At 44.9% G+C, this 22,312-nt stretch overlaps 1 protein-coding gene across 4 annotated transcripts; it reads right to left on the bottom strand.

Moving 5' to 3' along the window:
* Positions 1 to 444: 444 nt before the first annotated feature.
* Positions 445 to 20,961, bottom strand: LOC124703079. Of its 4 annotated transcripts, none has more exons than XM_047235287.1 (9): positions 20,594 to 20,961; positions 5,462 to 5,542; positions 5,164 to 5,253; positions 4,359 to 4,532; positions 3,670 to 3,906; positions 3,017 to 3,122; positions 2,713 to 2,917; positions 2,505 to 2,632; positions 445 to 719 (listed from the first exon to the last, which is right to left on the bottom strand). In XM_047235287.1, exons 1-8 carry the CDS (start codon positions 20,887 to 20,889, stop codon positions 2,529 to 2,531), a joined length of 1,293 nt encoding a protein of 430 aa, XP_047091243.1. In that variant the 5' UTR covers positions 20,890 to 20,961; the 3' UTR covers positions 445 to 719; positions 2,505 to 2,528. The 4 variants fall into 4 exon arrangements, with proteins under 4 accessions (XP_047091243.1, XP_047091244.1, XP_047091246.1 ...); XM_047235288.1 differs by having other exon boundaries at positions 445 to 660; XM_047235290.1 differs by lacking the exons at positions 445 to 719; positions 2,505 to 2,632; positions 2,713 to 2,917; ... (3 more) ...; positions 5,164 to 5,253; positions 5,462 to 5,542 and adding exons at positions 12,702 to 13,091; positions 16,622 to 16,702; positions 16,783 to 16,987; ... (3 more) ...; positions 18,935 to 19,051; positions 20,231 to 20,314.
* Positions 20,962 to 22,312: the final 1,351 nt, after the last annotated feature.

Below are 22,312 nucleotides of genomic sequence, written 5' to 3'. Positions count from 1 at the left end.
TTTAGTTTAGTTTTTGTTCACAGAGAAGCAAATAAGGTAGCACATTGATGTGCACGCCACTCTCTAAGCCTTGATGCTCCTTTGAGCAGCTTCTATGTATGACCTGTTTTTCTGGATGAGCTTGTTCATCTAGAACTTGTTTCAGCTTTGGAAAAAAATCGAGGAAGTCGAAGTTCAAAAAAAAAAGTGTTTAATTCAGTTGGGATTTATCGAGTACCGATTAGAGCTATGTACTCGTTTATGTAATATAAGCTAGTCGCATGTGCTGGCAAGTATAGGTGCTGCTAAGCACCTAATCGACCATTCGTCATGATTGATGACTCTTCCCATGTATCTCGTGCAGTAGCCGACGAATTGTCCCGACCGCAAGTTAATGGAACGCAGGGTGTTCCAGCTAAAAAAAAAACAAAGTATGGGACATAAGTACAGGCGTTAAGCTCACAGTGTGCTCAAAAAATGTTTATCACTGTGAGCCCAGGTGGCCTCCGTGAGAATCGCTAGTTGCATCAAACTCAATAGCATATTAAATGTCTAAGATCCACTAAAATGATTATCTAAGAGAACGACAGCAGCACACTTAGAACAAGTTCCACAGTGAAGAAGCTTGACTCCCAGCTGACTCCAGTCTTACAGACGGCTCAAGTTCAGTATAGCTACTACCTGCATATATGCAGATAGAAGATGTAGCATCAATCTTGAGAGCAGCACATCTTCAGCGACTGGAAAAGGCAAAAAGGGAGTTAAAACTGCACATCGTAGCTAAAGAAATCTACATACCTCTTTATATATGCAAACCCATGTAAGAGTCATTAAATATAGCTAGTTGATCCCAATTTGCTCCGAAAGAACCATTTAGTTGGCTCCCAAGACGGTTTCTGGGACCAAATAGACTATGCTACCCTTTTTGTTATGGTACTTCACATATATCTATGTCTCATTCCTCTTAAATATGAAGATCAATTTCTGTATGTTTCCAGGACTTTACAATCATCCTTGACTAGGAGGAAAAAAAAACAAAAACTACTACTTCGATACACATACCATGGCGAAGGCTAAAGCTATAGAACAGTTCATTTGCTATGATTCACCAGCACGCGTTGACGCACATCACAACGGGAAAAACATACAAGAGTCCATACCGTGAGAACAATACAAGGGAGTGGAGCTGGACCAACTAAGACTAGGCTTTGGGACGCACATAACCTCAACAGGAGAAGCAGCGCAAATTGTGTCCAAGGTTGTCGCGGGTTGCCTCAAATTTGCTATGGTAGTGGGCGTCGCTGGGCTCACAGCTTCCAAGAATTGACAATTCGTGTGGTTTCTGATGGCCAGTTTCTGAGGTTGTATGAAGCATTGGGAAGAGAAAGGGGAAAGAACAGGAAGGTGCCAGGATAATTCAGGGCAATTGCGAGTCACCTTAGAAACTCCTCTGGGCTAGTTTGTTTTGAGTCAGGAGGATCATAGAAAGGTTGCTTCTCCATAATATAGTTCGTTTTCTGCTACGACTCCACGCTCTCTCATATTGGTATTTGGGAGCTGAAAGTTGTTAGGTCTGCTCCTCGGGTTTCTAACCAAAATCTAGGAACATGAACTTTGTTGTGTAGCTATACAGTGTGGGGCATCGGCACACTGCAGCCCCTTCCCCTCCTAAAGGGTTTATACTCTCTCCTTCACTCTATCAAGCAACCGACGAGGATCTCAATTCTTCCTATTATTCTCTCTATGTCCAGCAATTGATGAAGGAGACAATCGGTACCGGTTCTTTTCTTCATTCTTCCTACTTTACTAACCTTCTCACGTCGCTGGCTTGGACCCTAACACTGATGGCACGAAGGAGCTCCAGACATGTCTCGTGTTCCCTACAGACTGATTGGGAGAATACCTCGGGAAATTCCACCTCACCAGTTGTATGAAGGTTGGTATTATTTTCGTCGCATGCAGTAAAACAATTTAAAAACTCCTTTTTTTCTGACTTAAGTGATTTCAGCCTTACGACGCAAAGATTGATACCCATTGTTCAGGTCATGTAGATCATCTACTTGTGTTCAAGCACACTTCCTAGATTTGCAGATACGTAAAGACGTGTCCCACATCCCATCAACGATCACTACAAAGGTGCCGATCTATGTAAAAGCGTTCAATAGGCTGCCTACAAACTGCTCATGAGAGAGAGAATCAAAGAATTGTTGCCTTTGGTGGTTCTCCCGAGTCTTGCTACATTCAATAAAAAGGCAGAAATTTTATTCGACTTCAATCCTAGACTTGCAAATGATTTCAACCTTGCAAAATCCACGTGCGTGCAAGTTCACAGAACACCAAGCTTTGATGTGTGCGATGAAGGTATTTGACGATTTTTCAACGGATTAATTCACTATACCTTATGTTTTATATTTATTGATTGATTTTGACACCTATCCCTCCTCCTTACTCGAATGAGATAATTTTTGCTTAGCTAGAAATATTATAGCTAATTACCGACACTTGAAAAGGCATCATAGAGTTACCTTCTAGCAGAATACAGTAACCACCTACATATAAGGGAATACAGTATCCGGCAAACCCCTCTCAAATCCACCTGTAGCTGGATGCCTCAAATTATCCACCCCTTGGTTGCTGCAAGCATAACATTGACCTGAAAAAAATTGAACTCAGAAGATTGTATTACACAGTTGCAGTTATTCTTAGATCCTTCCTTGAGATAAGAGTTAATACCATTTTCACTTGATTCCAATGGGCAACAGAAATAATACTTTTCCCCAAACATCTCCTTCAACTCAGCAAAGTATGTTCTCGATTCCCAATCATCTGAACTAGGAAGCTTCGTCTTCACAGTGAAATTGAAGTGGTGGAAAATCTTGAAATAACATTCTACGTTAAAACATTGATGGCAAAGTTTCTCGAAACAGTACATTAGTTCCTAAACAAAGACAACAACAACATTGTTAGTGACTTACATGGCTGTACAAGGATACTTCCTTGCAATTAAAATAATTTAAATACAAAATACAATACAGACCCTGAGTTTATCAGTTCTTTTAATGTATTCTTTGAAAGCCACCATCACCTCTTCAGTCATCCATTTTTCTCCATTTTCAATAATATCTTTGTCAGATACTTCAGACCTGTATATACAAGCAATTCAGAATTTTCCATTTCCTGATCAAATACAAAAACAGAATATGATGATGAAGTTTTCAACAATAGTCTACACATTATAAGAACCACACGGTGTATTGGAGGAGTAAAGCAGCTAAAAATTATGTTTGGTGCAAAGTTGCAAATACCAATATTTAGTTTTAAGGCTGATATAATGTCGTGGATACTGCTTAGTTAGAAAAAGTTTGGTATGGTGCACCCTCCCTTTATATATCTTAGAAAATAATGGTGTGGAGGAAATGAGGAGCTGAAACTCATACATGGATATTATTGATATTATGCGAAATAAAAAAATTTAGATGACAAATGCTTTTCTTAACTTCCTTTTTTCTCGAACACGCATCTAAATGCATATTGGATTGTATTAGAAGAAACGCTATGAAGTGTATAAATCCTGACCGGGATCGTACAAAATGGTAATGCGTAGAGAAAGAAATGGCAGATAGTGCCAAGCAATGGGGAGAGGATTGTAATACAATGAGAAGAAACAGAGCAGATGATTAGCAACTTTACCTAGGTTCATCTCTTGAAGATTTCACCGTAGTACGCCGAGCATCTAAACAAGCTTTTATAGACTCATCCTGCAGTAAGTATAGTCGTCTAGCCCATTCAGCATCTTCAGAATGTTCAGTGACATGCTCAATAGCTGAGTTTTCATCACAAGAAGCAGCTAAAGTGGCACTCTGAGCAGTAAAATCCTTATTAAACATTCTCTCTTTGTACTCTTCGAGTAAACGCAACTCCTCCTCCCTATAGGAAAACATGTCTATATGGTTAAAAGCAGGCAACAAATCAGAGCCTAAAGGCAATATAAAGCAAAGGTTTATGCTATGCACACTGAAACTTTGTTAAATAGCAATGAGGTAGATCGATATTCTGTGCTTGGTGGGCTTATAGCAAAACAAAGCACACTTACTGCAAATGAACAGTAACACATGTTTGGCTTATTTCCTGCTGCTGTTATGAGCTAGATCAATATTCCGTGCTTGATCGGCTTATATCAAATTGGCTATGTGGTAATAGCACTTGAACAATAAACTAGAATGTCAACAGTTCAATGGCATGTTCTGCTTTTTTTTTGGCACATGTGATACAGGTCAAAATTTACAGCTCTGATGCTTCTTGCTATTAATGCATTTTAGAGTTACAAATTATAAACAAAAAATACACCACCATATTAACAGCAGCAAAATCATACTTACAAGTCAAAATCTGATTCATCTTCAGGCTCCTCCTCCACAACAACTTCTGACTCAGTCTCGCTGCTGGCAGTGTCACATTCCCTGGATGGCTCATTTAGCGCTAGTGCCTTGAGTTCAGGTAGATCCCATGTAGGACCCTCACTGCCACTCGCCATGCCAGCATTCTCCTCAACCCTGATCGGAACATTGTTGGTCAGTGGAAGTATGGGAAATAATTACTAGCTTCTAACAAGCAAGTAGCATTGCATATACAACTTCTCCCTCCATCTCAGTATAGATTGCGCAGAGAAAATCTAATCAAACATTCACAACAGTACCTCTCCCACACTACCCGTGCTCTCTTCTCTCTCCTTCCTAGTATGTCGCATGCAGCGTCTAGGGATTAAATACCACCACACGGGCCAGGGGCAGAACGAGAAAAGCAGTTGATCTAGAAAATATTTGATTCATCATACATGCATCACATGTAAAATTTATTTCTTTGTGTCACAATGCTGCATCTGCAAATTTATAATTTGTAACTAGTTGGAATTTTCGGTAAAATATACTCAAATAGTTCCGAGATAGGTTTATAAACCCTGGAAGTGTTGGAATTTTCGGTAGAAAGATGATTATAACCTGTGGTATTGCTCATTTTATCTTACATGAAATTTGTAGGTGATTTTATAATCATGTGATCAAAGGGAGTAAGGGACCTTAAACATCCGTGGGGGTTACATACAACAAGGCTGTCATCATTTAAAGAGAAGAACCAACAGCCATGAAAGAAAAAGAGAAGAGAAGAAGCAACATATAATGGCCATGCCTGTGAGTTAAGTCAGGTGTAGGAGGTGAGTGATCAAGTGTCAATGCTTCAAATTCCCTCCTGCTCACGTCTCTGACATGCTCCTCAATGCTGGCCAGAACAAGCAAGGTAATATGCTGATTAGTCACTGATTATTATGATGGGGTGGTACTGCAATAATAAGCAGGGCATTCTATATCTTGTAGAAGAAGGACTGAAGGCTAGTGTGAATAATAAAAAAAAAAAAATAACTAATAGGTTGCGAAGTGGTGATGGTAATTAGGCACAATTGCGGTAACTGTAATTGAAAGGGGGAAACCTTGTAGATCGCTTGGATCGCCTGGGGCGTTGTGAGTAGAGAAAACTGTGGCGAAGACGAGGTGGTTCGGGTTCGAATGACCTGCAAAGGTTGGAAGATCTGTATGGAGTTAGGTTGCACTAACAGTATTGTCTTGCTAATGTGGCATTCTAGTCTCTACTCGATATGCGAGGAAAGAATAACATGGGTACAAATCAAATCCTTTTTTAAAAACCCCGCGCACACGTGCAAGCTAATTAATTAGCTCAGTTGTACGACCAGCATTGTCTTGTCCAGTGCTTATACTGAAGCTTCTCAGAAGGAGCCAGATTGATAATCATCTTCCCTAGAAAGACAGGGTTAAGGAACAGAGCATGACCAGAGATCCTTGGTAATGTGGCATTCTAATCTCTACTCGATATGCGAGGAAAGATTAACATGCAAGCTAATTAATTTACTACCGGAAGACCTACCCCGTTTGCTCCCCAATGCCAGGACCAGAAGTTTCAGGGCGGTCCTCCTTGTGCAGCTCACTGGGTCCCTGCTTTAGCTTGAGAAAGGACGTCAGACAGAGAGCAAGAGTTTGAAGGTGGCCACGGATGGCACCGGGAGGGGAGGAGATTCGGCGAACTTGGGGATCCTCCTTGTGTAGCTCACTGGGTGTGAAGCTCTCTCTTCCTCGCTCTCTTGATCGAGTTCTTGCTCGCTCACCTCGCTTTCTCCCCGGGAGGGTTAGTAGGAGCAGGAGTGTGAGGATGGGGGTCGCCGTCGCTGTCCATGGCAAGAGGGCGAGGGCAGCCGGCGGCGAGAGGATGTCATACTAGCGGCCTAGCCTAGTCCTAGTGTGGTTGAGCATCTCTAGCAGACCCCAAACCGCAAACTCTAAATAGACGTATCCAGACCATCTCGAACGCATTTTGAGCTAGAAAAACGGCTTGCAGCAGCCGAGACACCGAAAAAGAATCCCCGAAACAGCATATTCCGTTCTGACCCTACAGTTAGCCTTTTTCCCCTCCTTTCTTTCGCAACCACCTCATCCTGGTGCTGCCCCGTCGGCCGTAGGCCGGCCCCTCCCACGCCAGCCCCCACCCGCCGCAGGCCCTCCTACGCGCATGCTAGCCGTCGGCCGCGCCCGTCCCCCATGCGCCACCCGTTCCCGCGCGCCGCCCGTTCTCACGCTCCACGCCAAGCAGCCCCAAGCCCGCCGCTCCCTGCAGCCTCGCCGACCGCTCCCGCTGGGCTCCCACTCTGGATTCCGGCGAATTTTGGTAGACTCCGGCGCTTCTACGGGCTGAAATTTCCTTGATGCCAACACGGGAGTTGCGAAGGGGTTCGCTCTCGGGAGGCCTCGCCAAACTGGATAATTGGAGTTCCCGCGACACAAAACTGGATAGACTGGGAAAAAAAATTCCATATGGGGGCTCGATGCGTCTGAACCTGCCCGTTTTTCTCTCTAAAACCCCAAAATGTCAGTTATTATGCGGACGGAGGCTGGATGGGGGTTTGTTAGAGATGCTCTTACAGCATGACCATAACATGTTACAAGCCCCCTTGCAACGCAAAGATAGACGCCTCTACTTTGTTACTTGCAAATTTTATGTTCTTACCTACGAACATCAAACCACAACACCGATTAAACAATTGTCTATACTACACCCCTTTCGAAGCCATCCGTTGCAAATGCCACACCGCCAAAATAAGAGAGGCATACACCCCTTGTGTGACACGGGTGGTATGTGTGAGCCTCGCTATTTGGGGTTTCTCATCGCTGTGCATGTGCGTGTCGCTTCTGAATTTTTATTAAGTGCTGCAGCAGGCACCACATCGTAGCACCTAGCACTATACCTGGCCATTGTTTGTGCCGGGCCGGGCTTCGGGTCGGGCCTAACAAAGCCCGACGCAAAAAATCTAGGCACAGGCCTAGCCCAACTGTCGGCCCTGAAATTTCGGTCCAAGCCTGGCCCATCACATCAAATACCCATCTCGGAACTCCACCTCGTTTTCTTCTCCGTCCTGCCATGGTGGTGAGGGGAGAGGAGGCGGTGGAGCTGTGATCTTCTCCAGCAGGCACCGGCCTTTGCTGTGGTGGTACTACGTCGAGCCGTCGACAGCTCATCCAAGCTAGAGGCATACACGCCTTTGCTACCTTCGGCCGGCATGGCAGCCATTCTTCAACCTCCGTTGTGGAGACTCTTCTCCACTTTCGCTGCTAGAGCTCGGCGCTTCTTCGTCACCAAGTGGTACGTCCCCGATGGCTTGATGGTGACCAGCGGCGGAGGATCTTCATCGAAAAGGGGCACTCGAGCATCTTGCCCTTGTTCCTCGACAGTGACGCCTTGAGAACACTGACGGCCGGGGGTGGAGGCACCCAGGGACCTGATTGCTTTTTCATCTTATGTTCTAGGGTGTTTTACGTAAATATGGAGGTCTTATCTTCAGATATTAGCTAGGTTCTTCGCGGCAAGTGTTGCTTCGGGCCTCCTTGTAATTTTGCACATGCGACGTGTGTATGAATGAATTTGCCACCGGGGGGTCTCTTGACCCCTCCTTTGTTAAAAAGACACGTTGGTAATCGATGGAGACATCTGCGATCATCCGGAAAATTGGTCCCAACATTGTCGATGCTCCCAGCGGGGTCAACCAATTCCCAGTCTGGCAGGTAGCTGTCTAGTGCCCGACAAGTGCAGCGAAGGATGGGCTTAGGTTGGCCATGGTACTCCCAGCGCTAGACGGAATTGATTCATCTGCACTAGCCTATCACTGATTATAATCCACGTCGGCGATGGCACATCCATTCCCCTCGACTCAATCCAGATGGAGCTGAGGCACACATACGAAACCGGAAGGGCGGTCGTTCTCGGGGGAAGAAGGAAGGCGCCGGGTCGTCCTTCTCTCTCGTGATGTACCTCCCCTGCCTCGCACTCAATCGGAGGCAAACTAGAATTATGTGATTTGGTGGGAGGATAAGGTTAAAAAAAATTGGACGAAAATTTCAGTAGAAACTTTAGCTCTTTATATTCTGTTAAACCTGGAAACAATTGGATCAGCATTAAAACTGCCAAAATGTCGACACAACGCCGACGGGGTGGCCCTCGGCGTAGACCCTGCCTAGACCAAATGGTCAGGGCTACACCGACGGGGTGGCTCTCGGCGTAGGGCGTGCGTAGACAGCCAGGGCGAGCCAGGATGCGCCACATGGCTCGATACGCCGACGGGTGGCGCTCGGCGTAGGAGTCTTCCGGACATCCATGGCACGCCACGTGGCATGCTACGCCGACGGGGTGGCGCTCGGCGTAGGCGCGACGTAGAAGTCTTCCGGGCAGCCAGGGCACGCCACGTGGCATTCTACGCCGACGGGGTGGCGCTCGGCGTAGCGCAAACGGACGTTAGCCGGATGGCGCCAGTTACCGTGCTACACCGAGGGTCGCTACGCCGACGGGTGGGGCCAGCCGTCGGCCCTCTATGGCTACGCCGACGGCGACGTCTACGCCGAGGGTTGCGTGTGCTCTGCCGAGGCTGACCTTCCCCGAGGGGCTACACAGAGGCCCCCGTCGGCGTAGCGTATGCCGAGGGTGCTACGCCGAGGGTCGTAGGCCGTCGGCATCTGCCCCGATTCCTGTAGTGCCCATTCTTTTCTATTCACTTGCTTTCTCATACCCAAATAGGATTAGGGATTTGGCATCAATAGTGGTAGAAAGCAGGGGAATGGTGTTTTGGCACATGGGAGCATATGCTCCCTTTATTTTGAAATGCATGTTATATACATTTTGTAATTTCAAAAAATTGAAACGAAAAATTCGAACGTACATCTTCACGTGCTACACGCTCACAAAGTTGTTTCATAAAAATCCGACTTGTCGTGTGACGTGTGTAAAAAAGTCAAAATTCAATGCTGAAAATAAGGCTTTTCAGGAGATAAATTTTCTCTTTTTTACACAGACCACAAAACATATTGGTTCCTCGCGAAACTTGACGAACGTACGTATATTGTGGAGATATACATGTAGAATTTTTTATCAAAAATTTTCAACATTTCAAAATATAATTTTTTGATAGAGGGAGCATATACACCCGGGAGCCGAATTGAATTTCCGTAGAAAGCAGCAGCGACTAGGTTTACAAGACTACTAGTAGTTGGTAGTGTAGTTTTTCGCTTCCATAATTTTTATCGTGACTGTAGTTGAAGTTTGAAATAAAATCATGACAAAAACGACAAAACCGTAGGAACTAATATTTACTATATTGCATTATTTTTTGAAACCTCTTTTTTAGAAAACAAGAAACCATGGAGGAGGGAGTGAGAGGGGTTGGTTGCTACCACGGCATAGGAAAAAACCATGGGCGAGCACTATTTCAGTCAAACAAGATGATGCAATGAGAGCCGGCGGAGGGAGAGGATTTGGTTGCTACCTTGGACTCTGGCTGTGGCTGCTGGAAGAAGTTGGTGTTTGGCCCACGGCGCGTCGACGACGGCGACGGGTGTGCTCCATGGATCTGTTTTCGATTTATACGAACCGGCCGGCGCCGCACGATACATATGGAGTAAGGCACTACTACTACTTGTAAACTCAAACACCGGTTTCAGAGTCCAATACGGACACCGACACCCACACGCGCTCGATCGAAACAAACTCACTAGAGCATCTCCCGCCGCGTCCCCGGATCGGAGGCGCGTCGGATAAAAAATCTTCGTTTCTAGCCGCACGATCTAAAGACTCTTTCCATTCGACGTGGTCCAATACGGTGTGTACGACGTCTTTAGCCCGTCCATGCTACATAGAGGACGCTTCGGACATGCCGGACACAACGAAATGCGAGGCGAGGAGATGCGGGTCCGACGCGTCAGCGATTCGGACGTATAAAACCCCATCGCCTATCTTTGGTCAAGCGACGTTAATAGCGTCCCAGCTTTCCCAGGCGATGCAGGGACGCGTCTCGTCGTGCATGGTCATGTGGCCATCCGCGCCGGCGTTTATCGCGTCCAACGCTCCGCTGCAGCTTCGCCTGGCGCCGCTGCATAATAAGAGTGCCCCTTCTTCCGTCCCCATCCCAATCTCTCGCAACTCCAACCTCTCGCCGCTCTCAAATCTCCTCCTCCCTCGCCAATGTCGTCGTCCCGCAAGATCGCCGCGGCGAACGGCTTCGGCTGCGGCAGCCTCACAGTGGCGGAGGCATGGGCGTTGTACCGCACGGGATATCCCGTCCCGCCGGACATGCGCCTGCCAAGCAGCGGCGGGTGGAGGATGGCCGTCAACGGTGTAGGCGTCCCATCGTCGCCGAGCACGGAGCGCTGGAGGGACGCGATCAAGGCCCGGCGGTCTCGCCTCACCACCGAGGAGCGGACGATCCAACCTGGCGGCCACCGACAATGACGCCTGGTGGGTCGCCTACTTCCAGGCGCAGCACGATGTCGAGATGAACAGCACCACCGGCCTCATCGGCCGGCGGAACAGCTGGAACAAGGAGGGGCGCCTCCTCTTCTGGGGCGTTCCGGGGCGCACCCGGAGCTCGTCGTCGACGGCATCCAGAACGGCGCGCCGATGTTGGAGATGCCGTCGTCGCCGCCACCATCTCCCGCAGCGCGCTGGCAGCCGAGGTGGACATACTCGTCCTCCTCCAACTCTAGCTCGTCAGGGCCGGCGCGATCGGCGCCTTCCTCGCCGCACCGTGTCGCACCCTACACCGTGCCCAAGCGCGAGGTGAAGGAGGAGCCGGAGTTCGCGACGCCGCCCGTCAATCCGAGGCGCGGCGGCAATAGCGTTAGCCGGCAGCAGCAAATGCGCGTCGGCGACGCCCTCCTCATCCCGAAGCCGGAGGTGAAGGAGGAGTAGGACGACGAGGCAGCCGAGAAGGCGGCGTTGCTGCGGCAGCAGCCTCTCATCGCGAATAGAGACGACCGCGGGGACAGCCCAGGGCCGCACGCGGCGTTCGCGGCGTCGCTGAACGACAAGGGCGCCTGGAGGGGCGACCTCGACGTGGCGATCCCCATGTCCATTTGTAACACCGGGAAGCCGCTCGTCGACCTCACCGACAACGACGAGGGTAGACCAAGTGGCGCAGTGAAGGAGAAGCCCGTCGATGAGCCCGACGAGCGCGACAAGCAGGAGTTCATCACCGACGACATGTACAACTTTCACCAGTACTACGCCGCCGCTGGCCGCCGCAAGTACTACTAGATTAGGGTAGTTTAAATTTCATCGAATTTCATTTGAATCTACGTAATATATAGCAATTTTGAATGTCGTTTAAGTTTTAAATATCTGAAATTTTGTTTGGAGGCGCGACTGGGAGCGACATCTCCCAAACGTGACACGAAGGAAACACGTCCACCAAACACTCGATCCGACGCTATTTGGAGGACGCGGCTGAAGATGCTCTTACGCCGCCTGCAGAAGAAAAACAAAAGGCGCACTCCTTCCGTCCTACGACTAGCAGCAACTTAATGAAGTTGCTGGCATCCAAACATATAAAGTTTTTTTAAAGTCCCTAATGTTTGACAATCAACATCTACGACACCAAATAGACATAATATAAAAAAAATAGATTTCTTGCTATATAAACTTGATTGAACTTGTGCTGATTGACATTCAGATTAAGAGTTGTAATCTGACACATCCTTTCCGAGAAGATGGGAGTAAAAAAAAACATGTGATTCTCTTTGCAATGACGACGAAAGAAGTAATATGACAACATGTCTGATTGGTTGCTAATATTCCATTTTTTCGCATTCACTGGACTAAAAATGGGGACCAAAATCTTGCATTGCACAATGTTTAAAGAAGGCCAAAAATTGGCTCGAGAGGAACGGCGTCATTTGGAGCTCATCAAGAAGCGGTGCATGGGAGAGATCGAGAGGAGAGGTGATGCCGCCACGGGGTCTTTCGAGAGAGGCCACGAGCCTAAGAGAGGAAAATATCCACTCAATGTCACACGAAACGCTACCGCCATGCCTCAAACAGCAGGTCAAACAACGCATGGAACAATGCGGAAAAGGTACCGCCATGCCTCAAACAGCTGCTCAAACAACGCATGGAACAATGAAGAAAAGGTACATCAACCGTAATTAAACGAGGTGGTGACCGGAAGGAACATGTAATCGTGAAATATGCACGGAGAGAAAAAGGAGAGAAGGACTTGATCTACCATTACCGCGCGTGATGAAGAGTGCAAAGCAACATCGTGGCAACGCTGGAGTGGACAAAAGGATCCCATAAACAACAGTACCCGGCTTGATGTGGTTTCAGCACATGGCTTTAGCTTTGATATAGGTAATTATGTTTTTGACCTCTCAATCAAAACAGTTACCATCCCTTCAATTCCATCTCGGCAGCAGCTTAAAGTTGCCGGCATCCAACATGCTTTGAGGATACTTACGTTTATACTCAGCCTGGCTAACCTAACCTAGTAACCTGCTATTACTACAGTTCTTCTGTCTGGCTCACCAGCATGGCGAATCAAATAACCAGTGCACGATACTACAATTATCTCTACGAGATCAGCTGGTTACACAAAAAATGGCTTGTGTTCTCCTGGCTAGCAATTTGCTTCCCAACACATTCTCAAGATATCCATCTACCTCCTACACTTCTGGCAGGAAATTGAAGAGTCTTCAGAATTCCTCTTCAGCTTCAGCAGCAATTGCGCCTTCAACCTGCAACTTTTTATATAATATCAGCTCTCACATATAAGAGGAATAAGCCGGCAATTGAAAGGAATGTACGATGATGATGCTAGTATTGACCATAAGAAGAACATTTCTTGATGATAATGAAAACTGGAGTAGAGATAGTAATAGGAAAGCAGACATGTTTATCTTGTCTCTGTGACCAATCATTATGCTGTTGAATACGAGATCCATCACAGTGCACCTACAACTTTACATATGCTTCTGGAGCATGTTTTTGGTGAGGTTTCTCTTATCAAAGTGAAGATAAGTCTGTCAATGATCATCTAAATGAACTTTGTGCCATCGCTGAGCAATTAAAAATTTAGGGTACCCCCTTTTCTGAAGAATGATAAGTCATGGTTGTGTCAAACTATTTGCCTAATTCACAGGAAAGTTATGAAGTCCCATTTTGTCACTATGGAGGATGCCTCCATATGCGCTACCACTTGCAGCTTAAAGAGGCTCGGAAATACTTGGAAGGGACAGGGTACCAAAAAACTCTGATACACCTTGGAGAGGCAAAGGAGGAACGAAAGGAATGCTTGAGAATATTCAGATGCCAATGGTGGCGATCATGGACACTTTAGAGTTGATTGCAAGAACAGGAAGAAGAATGAAAATAAGCAGCAGACAAATCAAAACTAACCAGAGGCTGCTTTCTTCAATCAATGCAGAGGCTGGGATGATCACTTATTCGAAGAAAATAAATCAAAACTAATCTGAAGACATGCATCGGGATGATCATTGTTATGATGGTATAATGCATCTAGATGCTTAAATTTTACTGAAGCTTTGTTTATAGGTACTTTTCCAACTAGTTGTGTTACAGATTCTGGCTCTACATCACATATTAAATCAAGTATCTGTTCACTTCCATGCTAATCCAAAATAGAATTCTAAAACATAAATTTAGTTTCACCAAGCATGAGAAGGCATTTGTTTTCTATAAACAACTACATGATGAAGGTTTTAATATTTTAATTGCAAAAGGAAGGGTTAAATTCTTCCATGATGAAAAGATAGTCCATACTGTTTCTAAGAAGGGTGAACTATACGTTCAAGATATTATATGTGAAGATTCAAACACTAGTTTTCTACTTGGTGAAAATAACTGTGTAATGAGGAACCCAGCTGTTAGTGATGCATATCCTACATCTTATTTATTTCATTTACTTCTCGGACATACTTTTAAATATAGAATTAAGAGGTTTGTTAGATCTAGAACATTACATTTTCAGTGGGAGGACTAAGGCACATGTGAGGGTTGGCCTATCAACTAGGGGTTTGCCTAAGAGCACCAACAACCTATGCTAGCATGATGAGCACAATGAGATAACAAGCTAGGTAAAGCACATCAAGCAAGGTAGATATAACAAGGTAAAGCGCATAGGTTAAGGAGCTCGGGTTGAGAAGTAACCGGTGCACGAGGAGACGACGATGTATCCCGAAGTTCACACTCTAAGGTGCTACGTCTCCGTCTGGAGCGGTGTGGAGGCACGTGGCACTCCAATGAGCCACTAGGGCCACCGTATTCTCCTCGAGCCTTTCCACCGAAGGAAAGCCTCGATCCACTAAGGAACCTTGGGGTGGTCACCGAACCCTTACACGCTTGGGCAAACGCCAAGTATCGGCTTGAGGCAACTCCACAACGAGGAGGCTCTCAAGTATATCACGGGAAAGATGACGAATACCTGTCCCTAAGACATTTGTGGTGACTAACACCTCCCACTAAAGGAAAAGAGTTAATTTTTGTATGACTCATTGCTGGCTTTACGAGATACACTTATGTTCACCTTAAAAGAACAAGTCAGAAGCTTCTGATATGTTAAAAGTATATAAAACTGAAGTGGAGAACAATTGGAGTTCTAAGGTCTCTCCGAGGAGAATACACTTAAGAAATATTACTAGATGATTTTTTTGCAAGAAGAATCCAGATCTATAATATAAGTTCGGAAGAAGTACAAAGCATCCCAAACATAATAAACTTAGATCGAGGTTCTTGAACTACCTAACGACCACTACCGCCGCCAGAACGAGCTGCCGACCGCACCGCTGTGGCTGGTACCTTACCAGAGTCGGCCTGACACTGCTGATGACAGCCGGGAAGTCTTTGTGCACGTGCCCCTAAGGACCAGCATCCCCGAGCAAATCATCTCTATGACGCATTTCAGGCTTCAGTTTTGTGCTGTTCCCATTCTCTGTTATTTTAGTACTGATGTAATCTTCTGGTGTTCCTTCTTTGTAATGCCTACAGCGTGTGTCTATAAAGGCAAATGGAAAGTCTTTTATCCCGCAGACCATACGTGAAGCCCCCTGATGCCTTTGCTCGGTGGTTAGATTCCTAGAATTTAGGTGTGGTTTGCTGTGTGATCAGCATTGCGAATGTGAATAACATCACATGTTTATAAGATCCTTAACTTTTTTTAGTGCTATGTTAAGATTATACCATATTGTTGAGTTAATATTTTGTTAGTACGGAGTAACAAATTTTGTGAGGTATATGTAAGGACGCGGTGCTTAGTTGGCCCACACGCTATCCATGGGCCCATTCTGAGCACCTATATAAAGAGCAACAATGCTCATTTGTCTACTGCATTACTATTTTCATGCCACAGATAAGATTGTTCTTCCTACAAATATCCATGACTACTTATTACAAAAAAAAAAATCAAGTGGCAGCTACATGCTGAGATAGTAATCTTTTCTTTTGCTCAAAACAGAAGGCGCCCTTAGATATCTCTTACCATTCCTGCAGCAACATGGGAGGGGCGAGGGGCCTTAAAGATGAACACGCTACTCTTGATATAGATATAGATAAACCCGACTAAGAGCAGCTAAATATTATTTGTTGCTACTAAATGCTTCCACATCACCCTAATTAGTGATAGTCATTCGATCTAAGATGTGTGACCAGTCCAGCGATCTCCAAAATTTACAGGGAAAACCCGTTCCCATTCGGCTCTTATCTATTTCCTCTTCCTCTATCTACTCATGCCACTGCCTTCAAGCGCGCTTCCTAAATTAGCAGATACGTAAAGACATGTCCCACGTCCCATCAACGACCACTACACAGACGCCGATCTATGTGCAAGCGGTTCAATATACTGCCTACAAACTGCTCAAGAGAGAGAGAATCAAAGAATTGTTTCCTTCGGTGGTTCTCCCGAGTCTTGCTACATTCAATAAAAAAGGTAGCGATTTTATTTGACTTCAATCTATGACTTACAAATGATTTCATCCTTGCCAAAGCCACATGCATGCAAGTTCACAGAACACCAAGCTTCGATGTGTGCGATGAAGGTATTTCACGAGTCTTTTTTTTACAAATTAATTTACTATACCTTACATTTTATTTTTATTGATTGATTTTGACACCTATCCATCCTCCTTACTCCAATGAGATAGTTTTTGCTTAGCTAGAAATATTATAGCTAATTACCGATACTTGAAAAGGCATCATAGCGTTACCTTCTAACAGAATACAATAACCACCTACATATAAGGGAATACAGTACCCGGTAAACCCCTCTCAAATCCACCTGTAGCTGGATGCATCAGATCATACACCCCTTGATTCCTGCAAGCATAACATCGACCTGAAAAAAATTGAGCTCAGAAGATTGTATTACAAAGTTGCAGTTATTCTTAGATCCTTCGTTTAGATAAGAGTTAATACCATTTTCACTTGATTCCAATGGGCAACAGAAATAATACTTTTCCCCAAATATCTCCTTCAACTCAGCAAAGTATGTTATCGATTTCCAATCATCTGAACTAGGGTGCTTCGTCTTCACAGTGAAATTGAAGTGGTGGAAAATCTTGAAATAACATTCTACGTTAAAACATTGATGGCAAAGTTTCTCGAAACAGTACTCAAGTTCCTAAAGAAAGACAACAGCAACAGCAACAACAACAACAACATTGTTAGTGGCTTACAATGCTGTAAAAGGATACTTCCTTGCAATTAAAATAATTAAAATACACAATATAATACAGACCCTGAGTTTATCAGTTCTTTCAATGTATTCATTGAAAGCCACCATCACCTCGTCACTCATCCATTTTTCTCCATTTTGAATAATATCTTCATCAGATACTTCAGACCTGTATTTACAAGCAATTTAGAATCTGCCATTTCCAGATCAAATACAAAACAGAATATGATGATGAAGTTATCAACAATAGTCTACACATGTTAAGAACCACACTGTGTATTGGAGGAGTAAATCAACTAAAATATATGTGTGGTGCAGTGGCGGAGCTACACCTGGTGCTACCGGTGTTGTAGCACCGACCGAGCAGCTACACTGCAACAAGTTATTCCTCCGTTTCAAGGTTACAAACATGAAATGCTAGGTAATTAGCACCACTAAGCCTGTATTAGCACCACACTTGGGTTGTTTCTGGCTCCGCCCCTGGTGTGGTGCAAAGTTGCGAACACCAATATGTAGTTTTAAGGCTGGTATAACCTCATAGATATACTGCCTAGTTAGAAAATGTGTGCCTGATTAGAGAATGTGTATCTTAGAAAAACAGTGGTGAGGATAACACTATGGTGTAGAGGAAATGAAGAGTCAGAAACTCATACAATATTATTGATATTGTGCCAAATAACAAATATAGATCAAAATGCTTTTTTTCAATTTTCTTTTTCTAGAAGACACATCTGAATGCACATTGGATTGTATTAGAAGAAACGCTATGAAGAGTACAAAACATGACCGTGATTGTACAAACTAGTAACAAGTAGAGAAAGAAATGGCAGATGGTGTCAAGCAATGGAGAGGAAAATAACACGATGAGAAAAAAACATAGAGTAGATGATTGGAAACTTAACGGTGGTTCATCACTTGAAGGTGCCACCATAGTATGCTGAGCCTCTGAACAAACTAGCAAAGACTTCTGCCATGTTAAGTATGATCGGTCAGCCCACTCGGCAACTCCAGAATATTCAGTGACATTCTCAACAGCTGAGTTCTTATCAGAAGCAGCAGCTTGAGTGGCACTCTGAGGAGAAAAATCCTTATCCAACATTCTCTTTTTGTACTCTCTGAATTTACACCACTCCTCCTCCCTAAATGAAAGCATGTCTATATGGTTAAAAGCAAGCAAAAAAAATCAGAGCCTAAAGGCCATATAAAGCAAAGGGTTATGCCATGCACACTGAAATTTGTTAAATATAATTGAGCTAGTGAACATCTCTCTATAAAACAAAACAAAGCACCATTACTGCAAATGAACAGTAACACATGTTGGCTTATTTCCTGCCGGTGCTATGAGCTAGATCAAGATTCTGCACTTGATGGGCTTATATCTAATTGGCTATGTGCTAATAGCACTTGATTGGATAAACTTAGAATGCCAACAGTTTATGGCATGATGTTCTTTTTTTTTGCATATTTGATCCAAGTATACAGGTCAAAATTTACAGCTTTGATCCTTCTTGCTATATAAATGCATTTTCGAGTCACAAATTATCAACAACAAAATAAACAACCATATTAACAGAATCAACATCGTACGTACGAATCACAATCTGATTCATCTTTGGGCTCCTCCTCCACAACAACTTCTGACTCAGTCTCGCTGTTGGCAGTGTCACCTTCCTTGGAGCTAGAGAAACAAATATGAGATCAATCAGTGTTTATTCTAAAGTTACCGTTTATTTGATATACATAATCTTCTTCAGCAATTTTCATTAAGTTGATGAATCAAACATATTTGCATGATATGAAGAACACATGAAAGAATACAACAGGCCCTAATCAGCATTTGACATTTCAACAAAGCAAGCCCCGATTACAAATAACTAAACAATGATATCATACCTATCAGTCAATTCAGGTTTAGGATGTCCCTCATTGAGTGCTAGCACCTTGAATTCAGGTAGATCTGTAACTGTAGGACCCTCACTGCCACTCACCTTGCCAGCATTATCCTCAACCCTGATCAGAACATTGTTGGTCAGTAACTATGGATATGGAAGTACGGAAAAGTAAATACTAGCTTCTTTAACATAAAGTAGCATTGCATATAAATTCCTCTCTCGGTGTGCAGAATTTTTTTCGCTCAGACCAAAGAGAGCCAGCTGGAGACTACCCCTAATCAAACATTTACAGCAGTACCTCTCCACCCTTCCCATGCTCTCTCTCTCTCTCTCTCTCTCTCTCTCTCTCTCTCTCTCTCTAGTGGTCAACTTCCCCGAATTTACTGCCTAGTATCTTGCATGTAGCGCCATGAGATTGAATCTCAACCACGCAGGCCAGGGGCAGAACCAGAAAAGCAGAGCGTTAGACAGGGCAGCACCACCTAATACCGGATGTGCTCATTCAAATTTTATGCCGCACATATTTGGACGGAGAAAGTATTTCTTCTATGAGAGGGGTAGTGCAAATAACAGACAAAAAGATAGATTCTAAGATGCTAATGGAAAAAGGCACATAAACAATATCCAAAATAAGTAAGGGAAGTTACAGTGGCTTATTATGTGATGGTTTTTTTTCTTGTCTGAGGCGGCTTGAATAAAGAGCACTTTGCCGAACACGAATTGTAGTTCCAGGTGGTTTGCAAGTATTTAATAGGTAAATATATATCTCTAAAGCAAACAGACCTCAACTATTGATTATCGTGGCCACTCATGTGATGGTGGTGTTAAAAGTTACAACCTAGATCATTATTCTCTTTGTATGGTATTATACCTAATCACATACATGTAATAGAAGTTCATTCAGAAATTAGAACGCCCATTCACATTGCCTACATATTGTGGTGCCACAACGCACTAGTGACATGTTGGTATGTTGTCAATTTTCTCCATTATATTATTTGATTGATTCATGTATTAAAGGTAAAAAGATAATCTTTGTGTCTTAATGCTACATCTGCAAATGTAAAACTTGTAAATAGGAACCAAAGAAAGATAAACCTGGAGATTAGGAAAAAGCAAAATAAATCAACAAATTTTATGTCATGGTTCTGAGGAGCTGCGTGCATGCCAATGTAACTGTTGCAAAACTTTCATGTGCATTAGCTAAAAAATATTCATAGAGTTATGATATAGGTTTATAAAGCTTGGAATCACATCAAGCTTTTCAGATAACATTCGCACAGAACTGTAAACTTACGGTTTCTTATCTGTTGTAGATCGCCTGGGGCGACCTGAGTAGAGAACACTCTGGCGAACACGAGCTCCTTCGGGTGCGGGTGACCTGCAAAGGTTGAAAGATCTGGAGCTCAGTTGTACGACCAGCATTGTCTTGTCCAGTGCTTAAGCTTCTCAGAAAGAGCAAGATAGATAATCATCTTCCCTAGAAAAACAGGGTCAAGGAACAGAGCATGACCAGAGATCCTTGCTTGCCTCCTTGCTAATGTGGCATTCTAATCTCTACTCGATATGCGAGGAAAGATTAACATGGGTACAAATCACATCCTTTTTAAAACCCCCGCACACACGTGCAAGCTAATTAATTTACTACCGGAAGACCTACCCCGCTTGCTCCCCGATGCCAGGACCAGAAGTTTCAGGGCGGCCCTCCTTGTGCAGCTCACTGGGGCCCTGCTTTATCTTGAGAAAGGCCGCCAGACGGAGAGCAAGAGTTTGAAGGAGGGCACCGGGAGGGGAGATTTGGCCAACTTGGGGATCCTCCTTGTGTAGCTCGCTGGGTCCCTGCTGGAGCTTCAGCTTCTGGAGCTCTCTCTTCCTCGCTCTCTTGATCGACTTCTTCCTCGCTTTCTCCTCGGCAGGGTTAGGAGTGTGAGGGTGGGGGTCGCCGTCGCTGTCCATGGCGAGAGGGCGAGGGCAGCCGGCGGCGAGAGGGGGCCCTAGCCTAGTCCAGTCCTAGTGTTGTTTGGGGAATTTTGTGTGTGAGTCTTACTCTTCTGAGTTTCTCTTCTTTGTTTATTTATTAATCCAGCGGTGTCTCATCGCTGTGCCTGTGCGTGTCGCATCCACTCCAACAGCTTTGGATGGATGCACCCGCTTGTCTCTAGTATTTTTTTTTCTAGTCGGTTGTATAGTAATTGTTTTAGATTGAACTTCAATTTGTACATTTTGTTTATCATTTTCTAGTCAGTCGTTTCTATCCTCTTGCTTTCTCATGCTCCCATCCGTCTATCAATACAAGGTCAAACTATTCTTTTATTTTTTTCTGTCAGATTTTGACTAATGATTTATTCAACCAAATATAAGTTATATGTCATTCAAAATATACCGTTCATTAAAATGTGCATCCGATGATATAGCTTAAAGGACATGCAACGCATATTTGGTTGACCCAATTATTAGAGCATCTCCAGTCGGAGACTCCAAACGACGTTCGAAGCATGTCCTGGCACGTTTGGGGGGAGCGTCGGACGCTTTTCATATTGGGGAAACGTGAGCGTCGGACACTTTTCATATTTGGGGGACGCTGTGGGGACGTTGTTTTTCAGTCGCTGCCCCCATGCCAAAAGAACACTTGCAGTTTTCTCTATGTGACTTACCACAAACACTTGGTGGGCACATCTCTAAATCGTGCACTGTGGCAAGGCCATCCAAGCTTTGCCGCAGCTCCCCTCGGCATGGCTCCATTCTTGCCCAGTGCGTGCGGAGGAGGGCCCGGCTCCTCTTGGCAAGCTGCTCATGGGGCAGAGCGCCGTGAGAGCACGTTCCGACGCGGACAAGTCCCCGACGGCTACAAGCAGTGATGGTGCAAGCCCCGCAGTCTCGACGTCGCCTAGATGGAGGCAGAGTTCCCGCCGCGTCACACCGCCGCCAATGTCATCGCTCCAGACGAGTCGTCGCGCATGCTGTCGCTCTCGCCGTGGCCATCGCCGATGGTTTCCGTGGCGTTCGAGCGTCTAGAGAAGGTGATGTTCCGCTGCCAGCCCATCCCCGCCGGCGCGCACGAAGAATGGGGCGGCCCTGGAGGCGACAATGATGGGCTTGCGTGGGGCGGAGTAGGGTGCGGGGCGGAGTAGGGCGTGGAGGCGACAATGAGCCCCTATGTATCAAGGACGTTCCCATCACGCCAGACACAATTTAAAGACGTGCCGAACGAAAATAACATTAGAAAACTGCGACTGGAGAATGTAGTTTGTCCGGCGTCCCTCCAATCCCTTTAGAAAACGTTTTCGAGGATATAACTGGAGATGCTCTTAGTCAAATTTTACCTCAAAAAAATAAGAACAAAGTGGTATTGTATTTAAGAAGAAGGGAGTACCTAGCG

Source organism: Lolium rigidum, chromosome 3 (assembly GCF_022539505.1).
Source record: "Lolium rigidum isolate FL_2022 chromosome 3, APGP_CSIRO_Lrig_0.1, whole genome shotgun sequence".
NCBI lineage: Eukaryota > Viridiplantae > Streptophyta > Magnoliopsida > Poales > Poaceae > Lolium > Lolium rigidum.
The sequence above is the reverse complement of the archived record's forward strand: the minus strand, read 5'-3'. Positions and strand labels throughout refer to the sequence as shown.